This window comes from Urocampus carinirostris, chromosome 20, assembly GCF_059441175.1.
Source record: "Urocampus carinirostris isolate Australia breed hairy pipefish chromosome 20, RoL_Ucar_1.0, whole genome shotgun sequence".
NCBI classification, from domain to species: Eukaryota; Metazoa; Chordata; class Actinopteri; order Syngnathiformes; family Syngnathidae; genus Urocampus; species Urocampus carinirostris.
The window spans coordinates 13,114,940-13,132,740 of record NC_142368.1 but is presented as its reverse complement, the minus strand read 5'-3'; the positions used below and the strand labels follow the sequence as shown (position 1 = coordinate 13,132,740).

Here is a 17,801-nt window from a genome sequence, read left to right as displayed (position 1 = left end):
GTATGTTGGTTGTATTATGCTCGCAGGATTGTGGGTTCGATTCCCGGACAGAGCAGTACAAATTCTAGGATGATGGTTTTGGTAGGAGCCAGGTTTCCGAACTGTTTGCTCCAACAAAAATTAGTATTTGAAATAGTTCTGCCTGGACCAGGATTTGAACTCCCAATCCAATGAGTGTTATACATTCATCTTACCAGTTGAGCTATTAGAACTCATACAAATTACAATCAAAACGCTAATCATAACCTTCTCAAACCAAAAAAAGACAACTTACAGCCAAGACCCAGACCCAAGCCAAAACACTGACTTGAGTCTCAACTCTATGGTACCGACCATGGTTTCAACACGAGTCACAGGGATAACCCGAACTCCAACGCGAACATTTGTTCCAACTAAAAACGGAAAGCGAGCTCCAACCGAAATCCTAACTAAGTACCAAACCCAAAATCTATACTGGTGATTGAACCAACAACCCTGTTAGTAATTTACTAGTGCTTTACTAGTTGAGCCAGATGTACTTACTCCAATTTGAAACCAAAACTCTAATTATAAACCTAGCTCAAATCAAAGCAATCGTAATGCCAAACCTAAACTACAACACTAATCTAGTACCTAAATTAATTAACACTAGCTTTCCTGGGAATTGAACTCACAAACTCATGTCTGGGAAGCAAACATCTGACAAGCTGAGCTACCAGTGACAGTAATTTTACCAAAGCCAAAACTAGAAAGATTGTTTACTCTGGTCTGACAGTCTTTGCAAATAATTGTATCTGTTTTCATTATGTAACAATATTAAATTGTGAAGAACTTCCAAAAAAATCGTAATCTCAAGATATCGCAAGATCCTTAGATCGAGTGCTTGGGTCTTGTAGTCCTTTGCCTGGATTTAGCTCATCTTTTTGCTAAAGTCGCCATTAGCTAAATTAGCAACGAGTTGGTGGCTATTATCAGTGTAAATGACGATATTAAATCGTGAAGGACTTCAACAAGTGCGTTAGATCGTCTATTCGGGTCTGGCATGAATTTAGCTAATATTTTCGCTAATACGGCCGTTAGCCAAATTAGCATTTACTCAGGAGCTAGATTCACAGTTCGGGCTACGTATTATCGTGAAGGATTTCAACAAGATTGTTATATATAAACAATATAAGTCAATACATAATATATAAAGTACATGAGTATTTTAAGAAAAAAAAATCAAATCAATACCATAGAATAACAAAAGAAACCACAAAAAAAATGTACTTCCTGTCGGCTATTGCTGTAATCTCCCGGGAGTATGTTCTCCATTCCGAGTTCACATTTCCATAATGGTCGCTACGTAAACGATAGCGCGGCTTTCCATTTATATGGAAATCCGAGCGCCAAACCATCCGAAAGGGAAATCGCTCGCTAGCCCGCGCTAACAGTTAGCGCTAACACACAATAGGACACTGTTTGGGAACAACGTTTTCTGTCCTTTTAATTTCGGGCTTCGGAGGGGCAGAAGACGACTCGAGTACCAACACAAAACGAATCGAAAGCAAAAAATCGGTACGGTCATTAGAAAAAAAAATCAATTCGGAATCACATGAAACATCGAAATGAAGCACAACGAGAAAAAGACAAAATGCTAACGATCCCAACCAAAAGTCAAGTAAAACCCCAGTCGTTCATCCCCTATTAAATTCTGTTTTTTTCAACTGATGCTACAAAATAAAACACGTACGGAACATGAAAATTGTCTAAAAAGTTCACAGAGTCAAAATCCCACCGAGAGAAAATCCTTTCCGTCGACTCTCTGGCTACAGTAAGGAATCGAAAACAACAACAAAAAACAGAATTCAAAATCAACAAATTCCTTCGTCATACATACAACAAAATCTGACGAAGCCCTTTCAAAATAAGAGGAACAACTGGAGGGGATTGGGCGTTACGACGATATCAAATCGAAAAAGATCGTGATCTCCAAAAATGGAAAGAATGTTAGATCGTTTACTCTGGTCTGGCACTCCCTGATAATAATTGTATCTTTTATTCGATATTAAATCGCGAGTGATGATCTTCAAAATTTGCAAGATCACGAGATCGTTTAGTCTGTTCTGGCCCTCCCTGATAATAATTGTATCATTATGTGGTGATTTTTACATCGTGAAGCTTTTAACAACAGTGATCTCTGGAAAAATCATTAGATCGTTTACTCTGGTCTGGCAGTCCCGGCTGATAATTGTATCCTTTAATCATTACGTGACAATATTAAATCGTGAAGTACTTAAACAACATTATGACCTCGAGATATTGAAAGATCGTTTACTCTGGTCTGGCAGTCGTTGCTAATATTTTTATCTGTTTTCTCTATATGATGATATTACATCGAGAAGGACTTAAAAAAAATCGTGATGACGAGAAATTGAAGAATAATTAGATCGTTTACTCGGGTCTGGAAGTCCCTGGCCTGGATTTTGATTATCTTTTCATAAACGCCACTGCGTGGCTAGCATCACCGTTAAGGGCAATATTCAATTATGACGGACTTCAACCAGATAGGTAGATCGTTTAATCAGGTCTGGCTCATATTTTCACTAACGTTGCTGCTAGCCAAATTAGCGATGCCTTGATGGATAGCATCACTGTGTAAATATTGATATTAAATAGAGAAGGATTTTGTAAATCGATTACTTTGGTCTGGTCATCCCAGGCCTAGGTTTGGCACATATTTTTGCTTAAGCGGCTAGCCGAATTAGCAAAAAGCAACACTCATTGACTAGCTTCACTTTGGAAGCTATACTCACTCAAGTGGGTAATGCTTGATAACGGAGCAGCTTTTGCCAGTGGCACAGACCTTAACTAGCAATGCTAGCTTTATGGATAGTCGTTCGCCGCTAATGCTAGTGTTTCTGCCTTTAAGCTAGGATTCAAATTTAAACCTACGCAGAAAGTACAAACATTTCTAATAGTTTGTTAGAAATTTGTTTCCGATTTTTCCATTTTTCAAGAACATTTTATTTTGAAAATAATCGGGATCTATTTTCGTCATATCGCCCGCTCCGCGTTCCCTCCTCCAGTGCCGATCTTTCAAAATAAATTAAAAACTAAAGCGCGTCTATGAAAGCTACGTGCCGCGCAACTTTCGAGGCCCCTCCCCCCCACGGATTCCCGCACCAATCGCATGCAAGCTCCGGTGCCTCCGACCAATGGCGGCGCTCGTATTTTACACGGATCCGACAAAATCGGGGAGGGGTCCAACCTCCGACACTTGACATTATGAAGGAGCGATTCTGTTACAGAGGTAGAAATAAACGTAATAAATATAGGTACAAATATATTCCATGGAAATAAATGAATACATGAATCACGTAAATATATGAATGCATACAATTTTTCTTTTAGTCATTTATTCTTTGAAGTATTTTGTCGTGTATAGTTATTTATTTCGTGATGTATTTCGTATTGCCATTTATTACGTTGTGTATTTCATAATTTTTTTGTCACATTTTTTTTGTTTGTATTTTGTCGTGTATTTTATCCCAAATTTTTTCGTTTTTTTTTTGTCGTGTATTTTGTCATCTTGTCATGTATTTGTTGTGTATTGTGTTGTTTGTATCAATGTATATTTTGTCATTAATGTTTTTCCGTATTAATTTTTTTGTTCTTTTGTGGTGTATTTTGTGGTGTATTTTATCGCTAATTTTGTCCTTTTTTTTGTCAAGTATTTGTTGTGTATTTTGTTGTGTATTGTTTATATCACTGTGTATTTTGTCATTAATGTTTTGTTGTTCTTTGGTGGTGTATTTTGTCGTGTATTCCATTCATTTCGTCATTTATTTTGTATGCATTATGTTCTTTATTTTTTCAAGTACTTTGTCATGTATTTTGTCATGTGTTTTTGTGTATTTTGTCGCATATTTTGTCATGCATTTGGTTAATTTATGTGTTGTTTATCTTGTGAAGTACATTCTCATTTATTTTGTCGCGATTACCGACATGGGTGATGTTCACTCGTCGATCGACCAATCGGTGAAATGCTCAGTCAGTTGCCCCGCCCCCTCGTTTAAATAACAGATTTCTGCGACAAAATACATCAATGACACATATTTAAGTATGACGTGATCCATGTATACATTTAGTTTTTGATGTACAATATATTTGTAGATATTTTGGGGGATTCTTGACATTTATTTCGACATATTTCAGGATCTCTCCTAAATACTACGTATCATCGATTGTGCTTCCTCATCCAGTATTTTTTTTTTTCCCCCCTCGACTCCGAAAAGAGTTCCGGTCCCGCAGTTTTGGTCCAGTAGGGGTCCCCGCCCTTAGACGTAATACTCCTTGTCCTTGTCTTTGGGTCTCTTGTTGGGGTTTTTAACAGGGGCCCCCGGGGGTCCAGGGACCTTATCTTTAACCACGGCGCCGTTGGTCTGCGCCGAATTACTGATGTAATTGCGCGTCTCGTCCACTTGGTAGGAGCCCTCGTCCCTGTTCCTGTACTTGTACATGGCGTAGAGGAGGATGAGGATGCAGAGGGCGGCGGCCGACACGATGCCCACCACCATACCCGTGGTGCTGCCCGCCTCCCGGATCACCTCCGAAGCCCCGGGCGGGACCCGCCTGACCACGCCGGGGACGGTGGGTAGCACTCCCGGCGCCGCGACCGAAGGGGGTTCGGGTTCTGCGCCGTCCCGGTCCGGGGAGGTGGGCGAAAGGGGCGGGGGGACGTCCACTTGAGGGGGTTTCACCTCGCGGTTGTTCATTTTGCCGGCGGGGAGCGCCGGGACCCGGGGCTTCGGAGTCCCCCGGGGGTCGGGTGTCCCCCGGGGGTCCGGGGTCCCCCGGGGCGTAGTCCTTCCCGCCTGGGGGGTCCGGCTCGACCCGGCATCCTCGGAGTCCCACTTGTACCCGCCCTCGTAGGCGGCGACGACCTCATCTGTTACCGGGGAGAAGTTGTCGTCAAAATCCTCGTCGTCGGTGGGGGGTCGACTCGAGTCCCAGGTCTCGCCGGAACCGAACCCCGAAACCACCGGACCGCCGTCGTCGTCGTCGCAATCGGAAAAGCAGGGCGGCCCCGCCCATTCTGGGGTGGTCTCGATTACGGCGAGGAGGGGGTGCAGGGTCGGGGGTAAGGAAATGAAAGAGGACCGGGTGGACACGGAAGGGATGTCTATGGGGTCTTCCACTAAGATGGGGATCACTAGTTCCCCTCCTGGAAAGAGACAAAGACTCGTCAGACCGCGGGACAAAGAGAAGCAAGACTTTGCAAGAAGCCAAAATCGAAAGGGACGGAAAAGACGCCGGCAGTGCAAACAGAAAAAAAAGGTCAAGAGCCAGAGAAAAGGACGGGCCGATCGCAGGTTTGCGTCCCGAGGACCGACGGGAAGTCACGGGTGAGCCCCAAAACGAGTCAAATTGTGAAACCTTCATGCAAAATGTCAGCTAGCTGGTTCGATTCGAAGCGATTAAAGCTAACGAAAGCATGTTAACAAAATGGCCGCCCGGAGAAGGGGAAAATGGCTTTAGTTGTTGCTTAGCTTCTATTCTCTGACGGATAAGCCATGTAAATGATTTCTTTTTTTTTATAAAGAAGCTTGTTTCGTGATCCCAAAATATAAAATTCAACTTATTGTGATCGCATTTCAGACCTTTCCAATGTTGGTCAGCTCATGCTAAGGCTAACGACTGATCATAGCTTTGGATAGCAAGTGAACAAAATGGCCGCCCAGACGAGGAAAATAATAAACCGCGATTGGTTTAGACGATTTAGCTTTGCTTTGCTAAGGGGATTCGTTCTTCTATTTTTAAGCTTTTTTTAACTTCTACAATGAGCACAATTTTTGCAGCCATTTTTAAAATCATTTCTAAAAATAAGCAGTTTATCTACCTTGTGCTAACTCAGTATGACTCGTTTTTCTTAATGTACATAGAAAAATAAATGCTAATCTTGAGAAAGAATAATCAAAATGCTGCCAACAACCCCAAAATAATAATAAATAAAATACAAAAATTGTATATATATAATGTTTTTAAAAACACAAATGAAATATATTAATGACAATAATTTCATCCAAAAGGAATAGATTAAAACCTATAAAATAAATAAGCATCTAAAAACTATAAGAACCAAATAAAAACAAATACATTAAATAAAAAATATAAAATGAATAAATCAAAGAAATTGAATTAAACAAACTGTAAAACTACATAAACAAAAAAAATGGACAAAAGTTAACAAATCGGGTTAGTTGTAAAAACTAACAGAAAAATGTTTTAAAAATATATATAATTTAAAACATAAATATATAACATAATTCAAAAAGACAAAAATAACCAGAGAAATCAGTAAATGACACTAAATGAAAAATATAAAATAAATTGGAAAATGTAATGAAATACGACATAAAAACAATATAAAAACAAACAAAAAAATATAATCCAAAAAAAAAAAAGGAAATGAATGGAACCCATTTGAGAAAAACGATCGATACCAAAACCGCAAGAATAATAAATCCAACTGAAAAAGAAGAAAAGGGGCTCCCCCGGTTTCCCCTCGGCCCGTCCGGTAACCCGAATGGAACAAAGTCCGCCTCACCTGAATGTTTTTCTCAAAGACGGGATCTTAAACCCTTCCAAAATAAAAGCTTTCCCCGTCGAAACCGGAAAAACATTCAGACGCGTCCTCCTTTGTCCATCCGAAATCCAACCGGAAGCAAACCCGGTAGCCAAACTAAAAAGAAAAAACAACCAAGGCGATGCATAAAACCTCTTTCTAACATTCACAACGTCAGCAAAAACCAAAAAGCCACAAAAAGGAGCCGTGAAACTAAAAAAACATACTCAGAAATCATAGAAGCCTTCAAAGAGAAAGAGAAAGGAAAAGCAAGCATAGCGTTTGGTCGGTTTTGGTCAACTTACATGGACAAATTGCCCGCATGATTTTGCCAGGGAGGAAAACAAAAAGTTTACAAAAGAAACTTCTCCTTATTTATTGGATCGTCTAGACAAGATGGCGACGACACAAACACATCCACACATGACGTGAAAAAAGAAGGAAAAGACTCCTAAAAACCATATGTACAGTTTCTTAACGTAGGATGCCGTTTTTTTTTTTTAATTTATCTTTATACATACTATCCACTGTACATATCTGGGAAAGGGGGCGGGGCCTATGACCGAACCAGGAAGTGGATGATATAAATGGGGCCGAGTCGCCACGTCCACGTTAAGGCGGGACCGAGCGCTCGGGCGCCGTTAGAGCTTTTCGCTGTAAGGAGGGGGAAAAGGGGGGGCGGACGTAACAGGGGGGGGACACACATCACAAATGAGCATATCGGAAAAACATGCCCATCAAACCGAAAACATCTTACAAACCCTAAACTGCAACTTCTTTTTGCCATGCACCCGAGCCACTTCTTTTTTTTTTTTAACACAAAACGTTTACAAAGGTGGCTCCGATTTTGAAAAGGTGCTTTTTTTTCTCTGCGAAACGTTTTCGGCACGATTCCCCGTCGATTCGCAGAGAAAAGAAGAAGCGGCGGTCGAATTGGGGAAAACCTAAAAAAACAGCGTCAGTCGTCAAATGTCAACATTTTCAGGGAGGAAAACCAACAAAAAAATACGTACGCATATATAAAAACTTGTTTATATATGCGACACCGAAACAAGCGAGCGATTAAAGCATTCCTGCAAAGACAATCAACCAGGAAGCGGCTAACTCATAATGGCGGCGTTATTATGAGTTCGGGGAAATGTTAGTAGTTACATACACAAGGGCGCCATCTGGCTCGGTTTAGATTTCATGCGGGCTTCGGTAAGTTGCATTTAGGGAGAGTAAGGAAATGGTAGGGGGGAGGAGTCAACAGGGGGAGGAGTCAACAGGGGGAGGGGGCGGGGCAGACGAAGTATCAATTGGTAGTTTTACATGTGCCGTCCAATTTCGTCGTAAGATCGGATTTATGTTTAGTCGGCAAGCCAAAAACTTCGTCTGACGTATGGAGTTCCACAAGAGCAAACCACATGGGATTTGGACGTTTGACGTTGGTTATCTTCCGAGCAGGGTTGGGTAGGGTTACTTGAACCGGATTACTTTCAATGACTTTTGGATTACTCCAATACCAAATATGCTAATAAAAGACAAAAGAAACTAAATATGAATAAAATGACTCCATTTTGTGCAGGCTTGGGGAGTAACGGAATACATGGAACGGCAAAAATGATGTTGGCAAGCTGTTTGGACTGATTTTCATTTGGTTTCTGTCGCATTTTATGTTCGTTTTGCCGGAGATCAAAGAGATCAAAGCCGGGAGAGGAGACTTACCACGTGTTGTGAGTCATCATTTGATTCATAATTAGTTTCTTTTGTCTTTTATCAGCATATTTGGTAGTGGAGTTATCCAAAAGTCATTGAAAGTAATCCGGTTGAAGTAACCCTACCCAACCCTGCTTCCGAGCTAGTCGTGCTAACCGTTAGCATTTCTGAAACTGATTTTAGGAAGGCATATACGCTCGAACAATAAGGTGGAAAGAAACGTTTTGGTAAAAAAGCTTGAGCGTTTTAAAATTAAAACTACAAAATCTGCATGACAGTTCAAAAACCAGATTATATATTTAGTAAGTCGAGAAAGAATGGGTACAAAAATGGCATAACGGCAAAAAAAAAACGCAAGCTGCAATATAAACTAGACAAATGGCATGTTGACGTAAAAAAATATCCGCATGTTGTAAGTAAAGTGCATAGAACTGGCGAAAACAGCATACATATTCTGAGTATGCTGATAAAAGCAGTACAAAAATCGCATGATGGCTTGAAAAAAAAAATCCACGGTATAAGCATGTTCCAAAAAATGGCACAATATATAAAGTGAGGCACGATAACAGCAAAAACGTTGCAAAGAAAAATGACGAATGCTAAGCCCAAACAACACAGTTTTGGATTTAAAGTGATCTTAATAAGGATAGAACAATATACAAACCAATGCATGATGTAGTAGAGGTGCAAAAAATGGAAACAAATGGCATAGTGATGCAATTCTTTTTTATATTTTTAGTAAGGTGAGAAAAACAAAAATGGCACGATAGCAAAAAAATATGTAATGAAGGTGCAAAATGATGGCATGATGGTGAAAAAAATAGTATATATTTTCGGTAAGGCGAAAAAAAAGGTACCAAAATGGCATAGTGACTAAAAAATACTACAATGTAAGTCAGGTGCCACAAAAAAAATCCATGCTTAAAAGTATGATTTATTTAATAATGCACACAAAATGTCTGACGCGTAAAAAAAACTCTTATACATTTTGGTTATGTGCACGATAGATTAAAAAAAAAAGGCAAATACAGCCGTCATAATCTTAGTAAAGAAAATTAAACGGAATATAAACCGAGTAAACTAATTGCGAAAAATGCATGGTTCATATAGTAAGACAGAAGGGTAAAAGGTAAAGTTTAAAATTATGAAACGGCACATACAAAGTACAATCTTCGGAAGTCTAAAATCTGCATAAAGCACAAGTTAAAGGGTTGAAAATGGCAGCAAAAATACTCGATTCACATAGCAAAGTGCAAAAAACGGCATCTATATTGATATCGTGTATAGTAAGGCTAATGAATGGTATATATACAACGGCACAAAAATTATATTGTACATAATAAGTCTAAAATCTGCAAAATTGATGATGAATGAGACTGAAAATGGCAATAGAGATGCATGATTTTTTTTGTTTTATCAAAGTTGATCAAAAATGGCATGCTATAAGGTAAGGCTAAAAAATGACATATACAGTGGCCCAAAAAGTATCATTTATATATCAAGTCTAACAAATGTAAAAATAATGCTGTATAAAGCTCAAAATGTCAACAAAACAGCATGAAATCGGCTGCTTCTGTATATTAGCTTACTTTCTGCCACTGAGCTTTAGCTTTGCTGCTATCCTTTAGCATTATGATCTTTTAGCGTTATAATTGCTTCCGATATTTCAGTCGCGTATAGAAATCGACTCGTAGGTTCAAAAACAGATTGTTGAGTAAAAAAAAAATTTCCGTCGCAGCTCGTTTGCTTTTGTGCGCTAGCCACAAAATGTTTGCTAGCGCCGCAGTCAGGAGGTGCGCGGGACCCTGACGTTGCGGTAAACGCCTCAATCCCGGTAAACACGGCGCTTTGCTAGCTGACACGAATTCCGTTTGTGTTCCGCGCTCGTCCAAACGGAAACGGGAAAAAACAGGAAACTCCGCCTCCATTTTATCACCCGAAGAATAATCCCTTACGGTTCAATCTGCCTAGCTGTTCAAAGATGGCAGATGCGGGAATACGTCGAAGGGCCTTTCTTTGCCGAGGCGTCCGAACCGAAATCCCGACCGGCGGAAGCAAACGCGATTTCCCGGGCGTAAAATCGCCGGAGAGTCGGTCGATCGGAGGCCGTAAATCCCCATTGTGGACGTCGGCATTGTGCCGCGCCGCGTTCGTTCACCTGCCGCGTGTGATTAGCGCGTGTCCGGAAAAGGACGGGGATTAGATAGGTGCTTTTGGATCACCTTGAAGGCTTGCTGACGACGGCTCGGTGCTTTGACGAGAGAATTTGTGCTTGTGGAGTCAAAAAGGGAATAGAAATCAAACAGCTACATTAGCTATTTCGGACTAGTTATATTCTTGGAAGTGAGTCCTGTAAAGTAGGCTTAAACGTATTTCCTCAAGGTGTGTATTTCTAATCAGTTTAATGTTCCTTTTGGCCTTCTTTTAGTCTTCCTGTCTTTTTTTCAAAGGTGTTGGTACTTTTCCAGGGAGCTGGTCTTTTGTCGCAACATACCGTACTTTTCCATGTCTTGTGATTTCAATAAAACACAGGGGCAGACGGGGGGAGAGTAAGAGTGAGTGTGACTGGAGGGCAGAGAACGAGTAAACTGTCCGCTCCTCGCCCGCTACCCTCCAGCTGCAGTTGTTTAAAAACTAAACAAGTCTCTTGCCTGGTGTATTTTCTACCGTTAGCCAATTTTTATAGCTCTCAGTGGTCGTCAGTGGTCTACTACTTAGGCCCCACAGTACGATATTAGCAAAAGTACTGTTTTGGTTCAAATCCCAACAGTTTTGCTACATTAGCTCTTGGGGTTTATTCCTGGAAGAGCGCACCATCTTATCAAAGGTATGGATAAAACGACCAACAGTTTGGGGACGTTAGCCATTGAGTTCTATTTCTGGACGTACGCACGATTTTATCGAAGGTACGGATAAAACGGTTGTTCTTGACTCCAACAGTTTTGGGACCCCAGGTTCCTCAGACCACTAAACCAACTGAAAAACTGGACATAGTTTCTCCCTTGTAGAGTACTATTTGTTCTATAGTACTGCCAAGATTATGGTCTAAGTTGGACCTCATCTCTCTGAGCTAAGACCCTCGGGTTCCTTAGACGGTTTTGCAAGTATTTCACAGTCCCAAAGTCTAGTAGACCGTGGACACGATCTCCCTGAACTAAGATTGTTTTCACCCACTCAACCAACCCCAAAAACTGGAACGCCAGACTTGGTTCGGGGCCTCAAACCATAGTTAGGTATTTTAGAAAAACTAAACCACCAAAAAAAACTGGACGAGATTTTCGTCAGCTCCCTCGTGGTTTACGATATAGCGCATACACGGAGATGAGTAAAACCTGGACCTGATCTCCCAGTTCTTGGCTCTTGTGGAACCCACGTGGGACCAGGGGGGGAGGGAGGGGGACCCGTTTTTCGGGAACAAGACTGGAGAGACTCAGACAAGGACTTTGAAGCATCTCAAAGGGAAAGAGCGACAAAGGCCAACGGTAAACATGCAGAAGCAAGAGGGAGGGCGGGGTCTCAAGGGGGCGGGGCTTATTCTGTTAGTTCCTGGGGGCGGGGCATGCCACAAACGCCTTCTACTCGGAGCAACGGATAGAATAGAAAAACAGATATTCTTTGGCGCAATAAAAGTCTTTTGATGCCATCTGCGTTCCAAGGGGTTTATGCAGAGGGCTAAAACAAGATGGCGGATGGAGGGGGAAGGGAGAGGGGGTGTCATTCTTTCACACACACGCGTCAGTTTTTTTTCAGACAGAATGAGGTCGCCCAAAACAAAAAAGCCTGATGGCAAGAAAAAGATTTTGTTGCCTTTGTTTCCCTAAGTACTTGAAAATGGGAAGGATAGGGGGAAGGGGGGTACAGGGGGAGGGGGGGCATGTTTGTTTGTTATTTTTCATCAAATAATAAATGAGGAGAAAAACTTTCCATTTTCCCGACCAGCAAAAGTTCATGCGGTACAAGATGAGGCGGGGCTCGGTCCTTGTTCGGGGAGGAGGAGGGGGGGGGGGGGGATAATGGAAGACGGTCGGTGAGAAACGCGACAAACGGGGACAAAAAATGGACGAGGTCATGTCATGCGGCTCAAGTGGGATGAGGACATGAATTTTTGTGTCCAGGAAGAAGAAAAAAAAAATCCACTTTTGATTCGACTCGGGTTTGACGGGAAATCACGTTTCCATGTTCGCGGAGGTGAATTTTATTGAGGTGGATTTTGCCCACCTATCGTCATCATTGCTATTATTGATGAATGATTGAGGGAAGGATCAATTCCAATTCGCCATTTCGATTTCTTACTCACTTTCTCAAGCTACAAGCTACTTTTTGTTACGAATGAGCGTGAAGGGCTAAAATAATAACTTATAATAATGTTGTTACAATGTAATTACCGGATCAGACATTGAAAGTGGGGTTAAATAGACTCAGTCAACCACTAAAACTAGAAAATGACTATGACCCAGCACGTGAAAGCTATTTTAAGAACAGGTCCCCGGGCATTTCAGCTGCCTGCGTGCCCCATCTTGGAGACCCCTGCGCTAGTTTGACTCCATACTTAACAAAAAAAATCTTTTTTTGCACTATTTTAACCAGAGTTCCCAGAATGCTTTGCACAAACAAGACAAAGGATGAGGCCATTTCATCAAATGACCAAAAAATAAAAGATGTCATACAATTTTCAGAAAAACCCAAATATTTGGAGGAATTCTACAAATTATTATTTAATATTTTAAACATTTTTTGGGGGTGTTTTGAGAATTTCTTTGCCAAAATTAAAAAAAAACAATCGAAATATATATTTATATATTTTGAATAATCCCCCCCCAAAATGTATTTTTTTATATATACTAAAAACAATATGATTTATTTTTTTAAAAAAAGTGTAGTTTTAAACATTTTTTAATCCTTCTAATTTAGAGAGTTTTATTTAAAATTGAGGAAAAAGTGTATCAGAAAATATCTTTTTGTTTGAAATCTAAAAAAAAAAAAATACAACAGAAACGTATTTATTCCTTTAAATCAATTGGCCCGTTTATTAATATTTCTTTATGATAAATCATTAAAATGTGTCTTTTTTTTGTTTTTTTTAATCATTCATAAATAAACCCATACATGAAATTAATTATAAAAATCTATCTTATTTTTAGAAATAAAAGCCCCAAAAATATATAAAAATGATTAAACGTTTTTTACTATTTTTATTTTTCAAAAGAAAAAAAAACTTTTAAAAACAATAAAATTTTGATAATTTGTGTCTTTTTATTTTTAAATGAATTTCCTGAGTTCATTGACTTTAAAAACAAATGAGGAAAAAAAATATGAGAAAAAAAAGAAAAGGGTGTTTTCCTTATTTAAAAATGTGGTTTAAAATAAATAGTCCATCCTTGCCAAGAATAAAAAAAACATAGACAAATAAGAAAACTAGCATATCAAAAGAAACCTAAATTAAATGTGTGTTTTTGAATTGTCTTCTCAGTCCCTTCTCAAGGTTTCTTCACTTTTTGAGTTTTTCTTTGCCCTCATGTAGGTTTTAGATCAGGGGATGGTGTCATAATAGTCTGTGATTGGCAATAATATGTGGTCCTTGCAGCCCTTTGAGAAACTTTGTGATTAAAGACGTCACAAATAAACATGACTTGACTTGAGGTTTTTGAGTTTTTCCTTGCCCTCATGTAGGTTTTAGATCAGGGGATGGTGTCATACTACTCTTTAGTTTGCAATAGTCTGTGGTCTGTGCAGCCTTTTGAGACTCCTTGTGATTAAGGGAGTCACAAAAAACCTAACTTAACTGAGGTTTTGAGTTTTCCCTTGGCCTCGTAGGTTTTAGATCAGGGGATGGTGTCATAATAGTCTTAATTTGCAATAGTCTGTAGTCTGTGCAGCTCTTTGAGACTCCTACTGATTAAAGGCGTCACAAATAAACATGACTTGACTTGAGGAGTTTGAGTTTTTCCTTGCCCTCATGTAGGTTTTAGATCAGGGAACAGTGTAATAGTAGTCTGTCCAGCCCTTTGAAACTCCTTGTGATTAAGGTTTAGACAGGACTTGACTTTATTCTTTCTAAAAACTAAATCGCCCCTAAACTGGAAACAATTATGTAAAGAAAACCTACAAATATTTTTCGATCCATTTCCTCTTATAAAAAAAAGATTATTTTAAAAATATTCAGATTCAGATCTACTTTATTGTCATTCTTTTACACGTGTATACAGAACGAAATGTCGATACATCTGACCCGCAAAGTTTCCTTGAATCTACAGATATAAATAAAATGTTGTATTGATTTGGAGTATTGAAGTACTAATAATATACTAAATCATTAGAACTATGTATAGTATTATATAGTAGTGCAAAGAGTGCAAGAGGAGCAGCTAACCAGATGTGCAAAATGGGCAGTGTTTTTGTTCTCTGCTCCTCTGCCTTTTGACCTCAAAGAGGTAAAATCTCTAGATAGCCAAGACACATCAAACCCGAGCTTCCTCAAAAGTGTACATATATATATTTTTCTGGGGAAGGGGGTGAGCGTGAAGGAAAATGTGAGGATATCTGTTCTCTATCAGAATGTTTCAGGGAAGGCGAAGGAGAAGGAGGAGGACGAGGAAGGCTCCGTTGCGGTTAGTCTGCCGTCAAGGCGTCTTTTCATCTCCCAAACGGGTCAAAATGTATCCCTCGTTCGGACCGGGGGAGGGGGGGCAGAGGGGATACATTTTGCAGCATCGGCATGGGCGGACGCGTGCTCCCTCCGCGACCCGACTCCCGAATCGGGATCGGGGGCCGCCATGACGGTCGCTCGGCTAAGTGTAACTCGGAAATTACAGGAAAGTCTCGCCCGATTGGCTAACGACTTGCAGGCGGGCCGATATTTCGAAAAGAAAAAAGGATTAAAACCTTGTCATGTGAGCGATCGCTTCTGTTTACGATGACGTGCAGAAATCTATTGTCATTTGTTTGATATTTAAAAAGATGCATTGTCAAGTTTTTCTGATGACTGCCACCTCTGGCCAGGAGTAGAACTGCGGCAGAAGACTAAAAAAAAAGTATCTATATATATATTTTTTTAATTTTATTTTTGACAATATTTTCAACTTCTATAAAGTAATGGGACAAATGATTTAAAGTTAAAAAAATACAATAACTTAAAATATATATATTTTTAGCTTTAATCTTGTAAATGTAAGAGATAGATTATTTTTTCCTCTATTTTAATTTTATTTTACGATAATACGCATTCAATTGAACAAAGCAAACAGTAAAATAACAATTTTTAAAAAGAAAAATGTTCATAAAATAAGAACAAAAAAGAAATATGATTTTTCCTATATTTCCATTAAAAAAAACAAAATACATATTCGAATTTGTAAAAAAAAATATTTCATAAAACTAAAATTATATTGAATTAAATGTAATCAAATGAATTTTGATGCAATTATAAAATCGAATAATAATACGAATAAATAGATTTTTACTTCAAATTTAGAAAATAATATTTATTCAAATTAGCAAGATAAATATTCATTCCTTCTGAAACAATATCATATCATTTTTTGAACTGATCCCATAAATATTATATAAAATTAATTCTCCTTACTTTATTTTTTAACTAATTTTGTAAATTAGGAAAATTGCTCATTTTTAAGCAATATTAAATTAATTTTTCTAATTATCAAAAGAATAAATACAACTACTTTCTCATATTTTACTTCAATAGAAAGTTTTTTTGGTTAGGAAGATTTTGTTCATTCTAATATGATTCAAAAAGCATATGGAACTTACCATAGAGTAAGACATTAGGATTATTATCATGATTTTTCTTTTCTAAAGCCCACTTTTAATTCAATCATTTTTAACCTAAAATTGAACGGCCGCCTTTTGCAATGTCAGCCCATTTGAATGATTTCAGAGCCGACAAAAAAGAAAGGAGAAATTAGGAGAATGCGCAAGAATTTCGTGAGAATTCATTTGAGAAAAGTTCAAAGTTAAAATATATTTTATGTTGGATTGAATCAAATAAATACACAATCTAAAATTCAAATATATAAAAAATATCTCAAATATTGGGTGGAACTTTATAATATATAAAAGTATATATATATACATATATATATATATATATATAAATTAAAAACTGAGGTTGGATTTACCAAAATAAACACAACTGAGTTTAATTATAATACAAAATATCTAAAAAATTCGTTGAACTTTATTAAAAACTAAATTGTATTTTTTATTATTATATTTTTAATTATTGCCTAAAATATTATGTTGAATAAAAAAAAAGACGATTTATTTTAAATAATCATACACAAAAAGAACAACGAAATAATTACATGAATAATATAAGAAAATAATATATTTGTAAAATACCTAAAATATTAAATTGGATGAAATATGTCCAAATTATTAAAAAACTTAATAATAAAATAAACAAATAACTCATATTTAAAATACTATGTTGTACTTTAAATAACTATACATAAAAAAGAATAATGAAATAATTACATAAACAGTAAACGATAATATATTTGTAAACTACCTAAAATATTTAGTTAGATTAAATATGTCCAAATTATTTAATTGAACTTGATTATAAAATAAATAAATAACTCATATTTAAAATAAAAATATTTTCTTAAATTTTTAAAATACTATGTTGTACAGTACTTAATAGTAAAATCAATAAAATTATATTTAGAATATATTCAAAAAATATCAAAACCATGCTGGATGTTATAATTAACAAAGTAAATAAATACTTTAAAAATATATATATAAAATATTAAATTGGACCTAAACAATAGTTATTTCATTTGATATAATTTATCGTTATTCAATAATGTTAAACAATGTGAGTTACCAACATTTTTATGAGGCAATTATTTAAAAAATAATCATTTGAAGTAGTACCTGAATAGAACTATAATACATTTTCTTTCTTCTTTTTCTTTTCAAAATAAAATCCCACGAAATCCCCGCACGCTATTTTTTGGTCGCATAAGTTACACTTGAAGCTCCGACGATGCTCAGCGGAGAGGAAGCAAATCATAATAACAAGTAACGAATATCGATCGTCCTAAAAAAATCAGGGGTGGGGGCAATCCGACCCGAGTCGGGGAGCAGGCATTCAAAAATAGGGAGTGAGGTCCCACCTGTGTGCCCGGAATCGCATTCTTCCAGGTCCTCGTCGTCGCTCGAACACTCGGCCGACGAAACCAGGTCGTCCGTCGTCTGCCCGAATAGAAATAGAATGGGGTTTCAGTTACTCGCGGTTCGGGCTGGCCCGTTTTGGTCGTGTGCACACCGTACATCAAATCGCTTGTGGCTTTCGGACTTTTCTTGACATTTTGTATATATATTCTAGTATTTATGTATTTAAATGAATAAAAAACTAGATGGATACAAAAAGGAAAATGATTTAAAATAAGGTACATTAAATAAAGAATTCAATAAAGGGTTTCCATAAAAAATACATCGACAAATACATACATATGTAAATAAATAGACGTACAATAGACATACATTTTGA

The 17,801-nt window shown here is 37.9% G+C and overlaps 1 protein-coding gene across 11 annotated transcripts in view; it reads right to left on the bottom strand.

The window, feature by feature from the left end:
• Window positions 1-1,439: 1,439 nt before the first annotated feature.
• The window catches only part of nrxn3b (neurexin 3b), a 234,772-nt gene continuing 218,410 nt past the window's right edge, over window positions 1,440-17,801 (bottom strand). For 9 of the 11 annotated variants that reach the window (XM_088325668.1, XM_088325672.1, XM_088325676.1 and 6 more), the window contains 2 exons: window positions 17,425-17,503; window positions 1,440-5,185 (listed from right to left, as the gene is read on the bottom strand). In XM_088325668.1, the coding sequence (XP_088181794.1) occupies window positions 4,299-5,185; window positions 17,425-17,503 (966 nt within the window). In that variant the 3' untranslated portion in view covers window positions 1,440-4,298. Of the gene's footprint in view, window positions 5,186-6,891; window positions 7,241-17,424; window positions 17,504-17,801 lie in introns of all 11 variants that reach the window. The other 2 variants (XR_015848352.1, XM_088325677.1) reach the window with 2 other exon arrangements.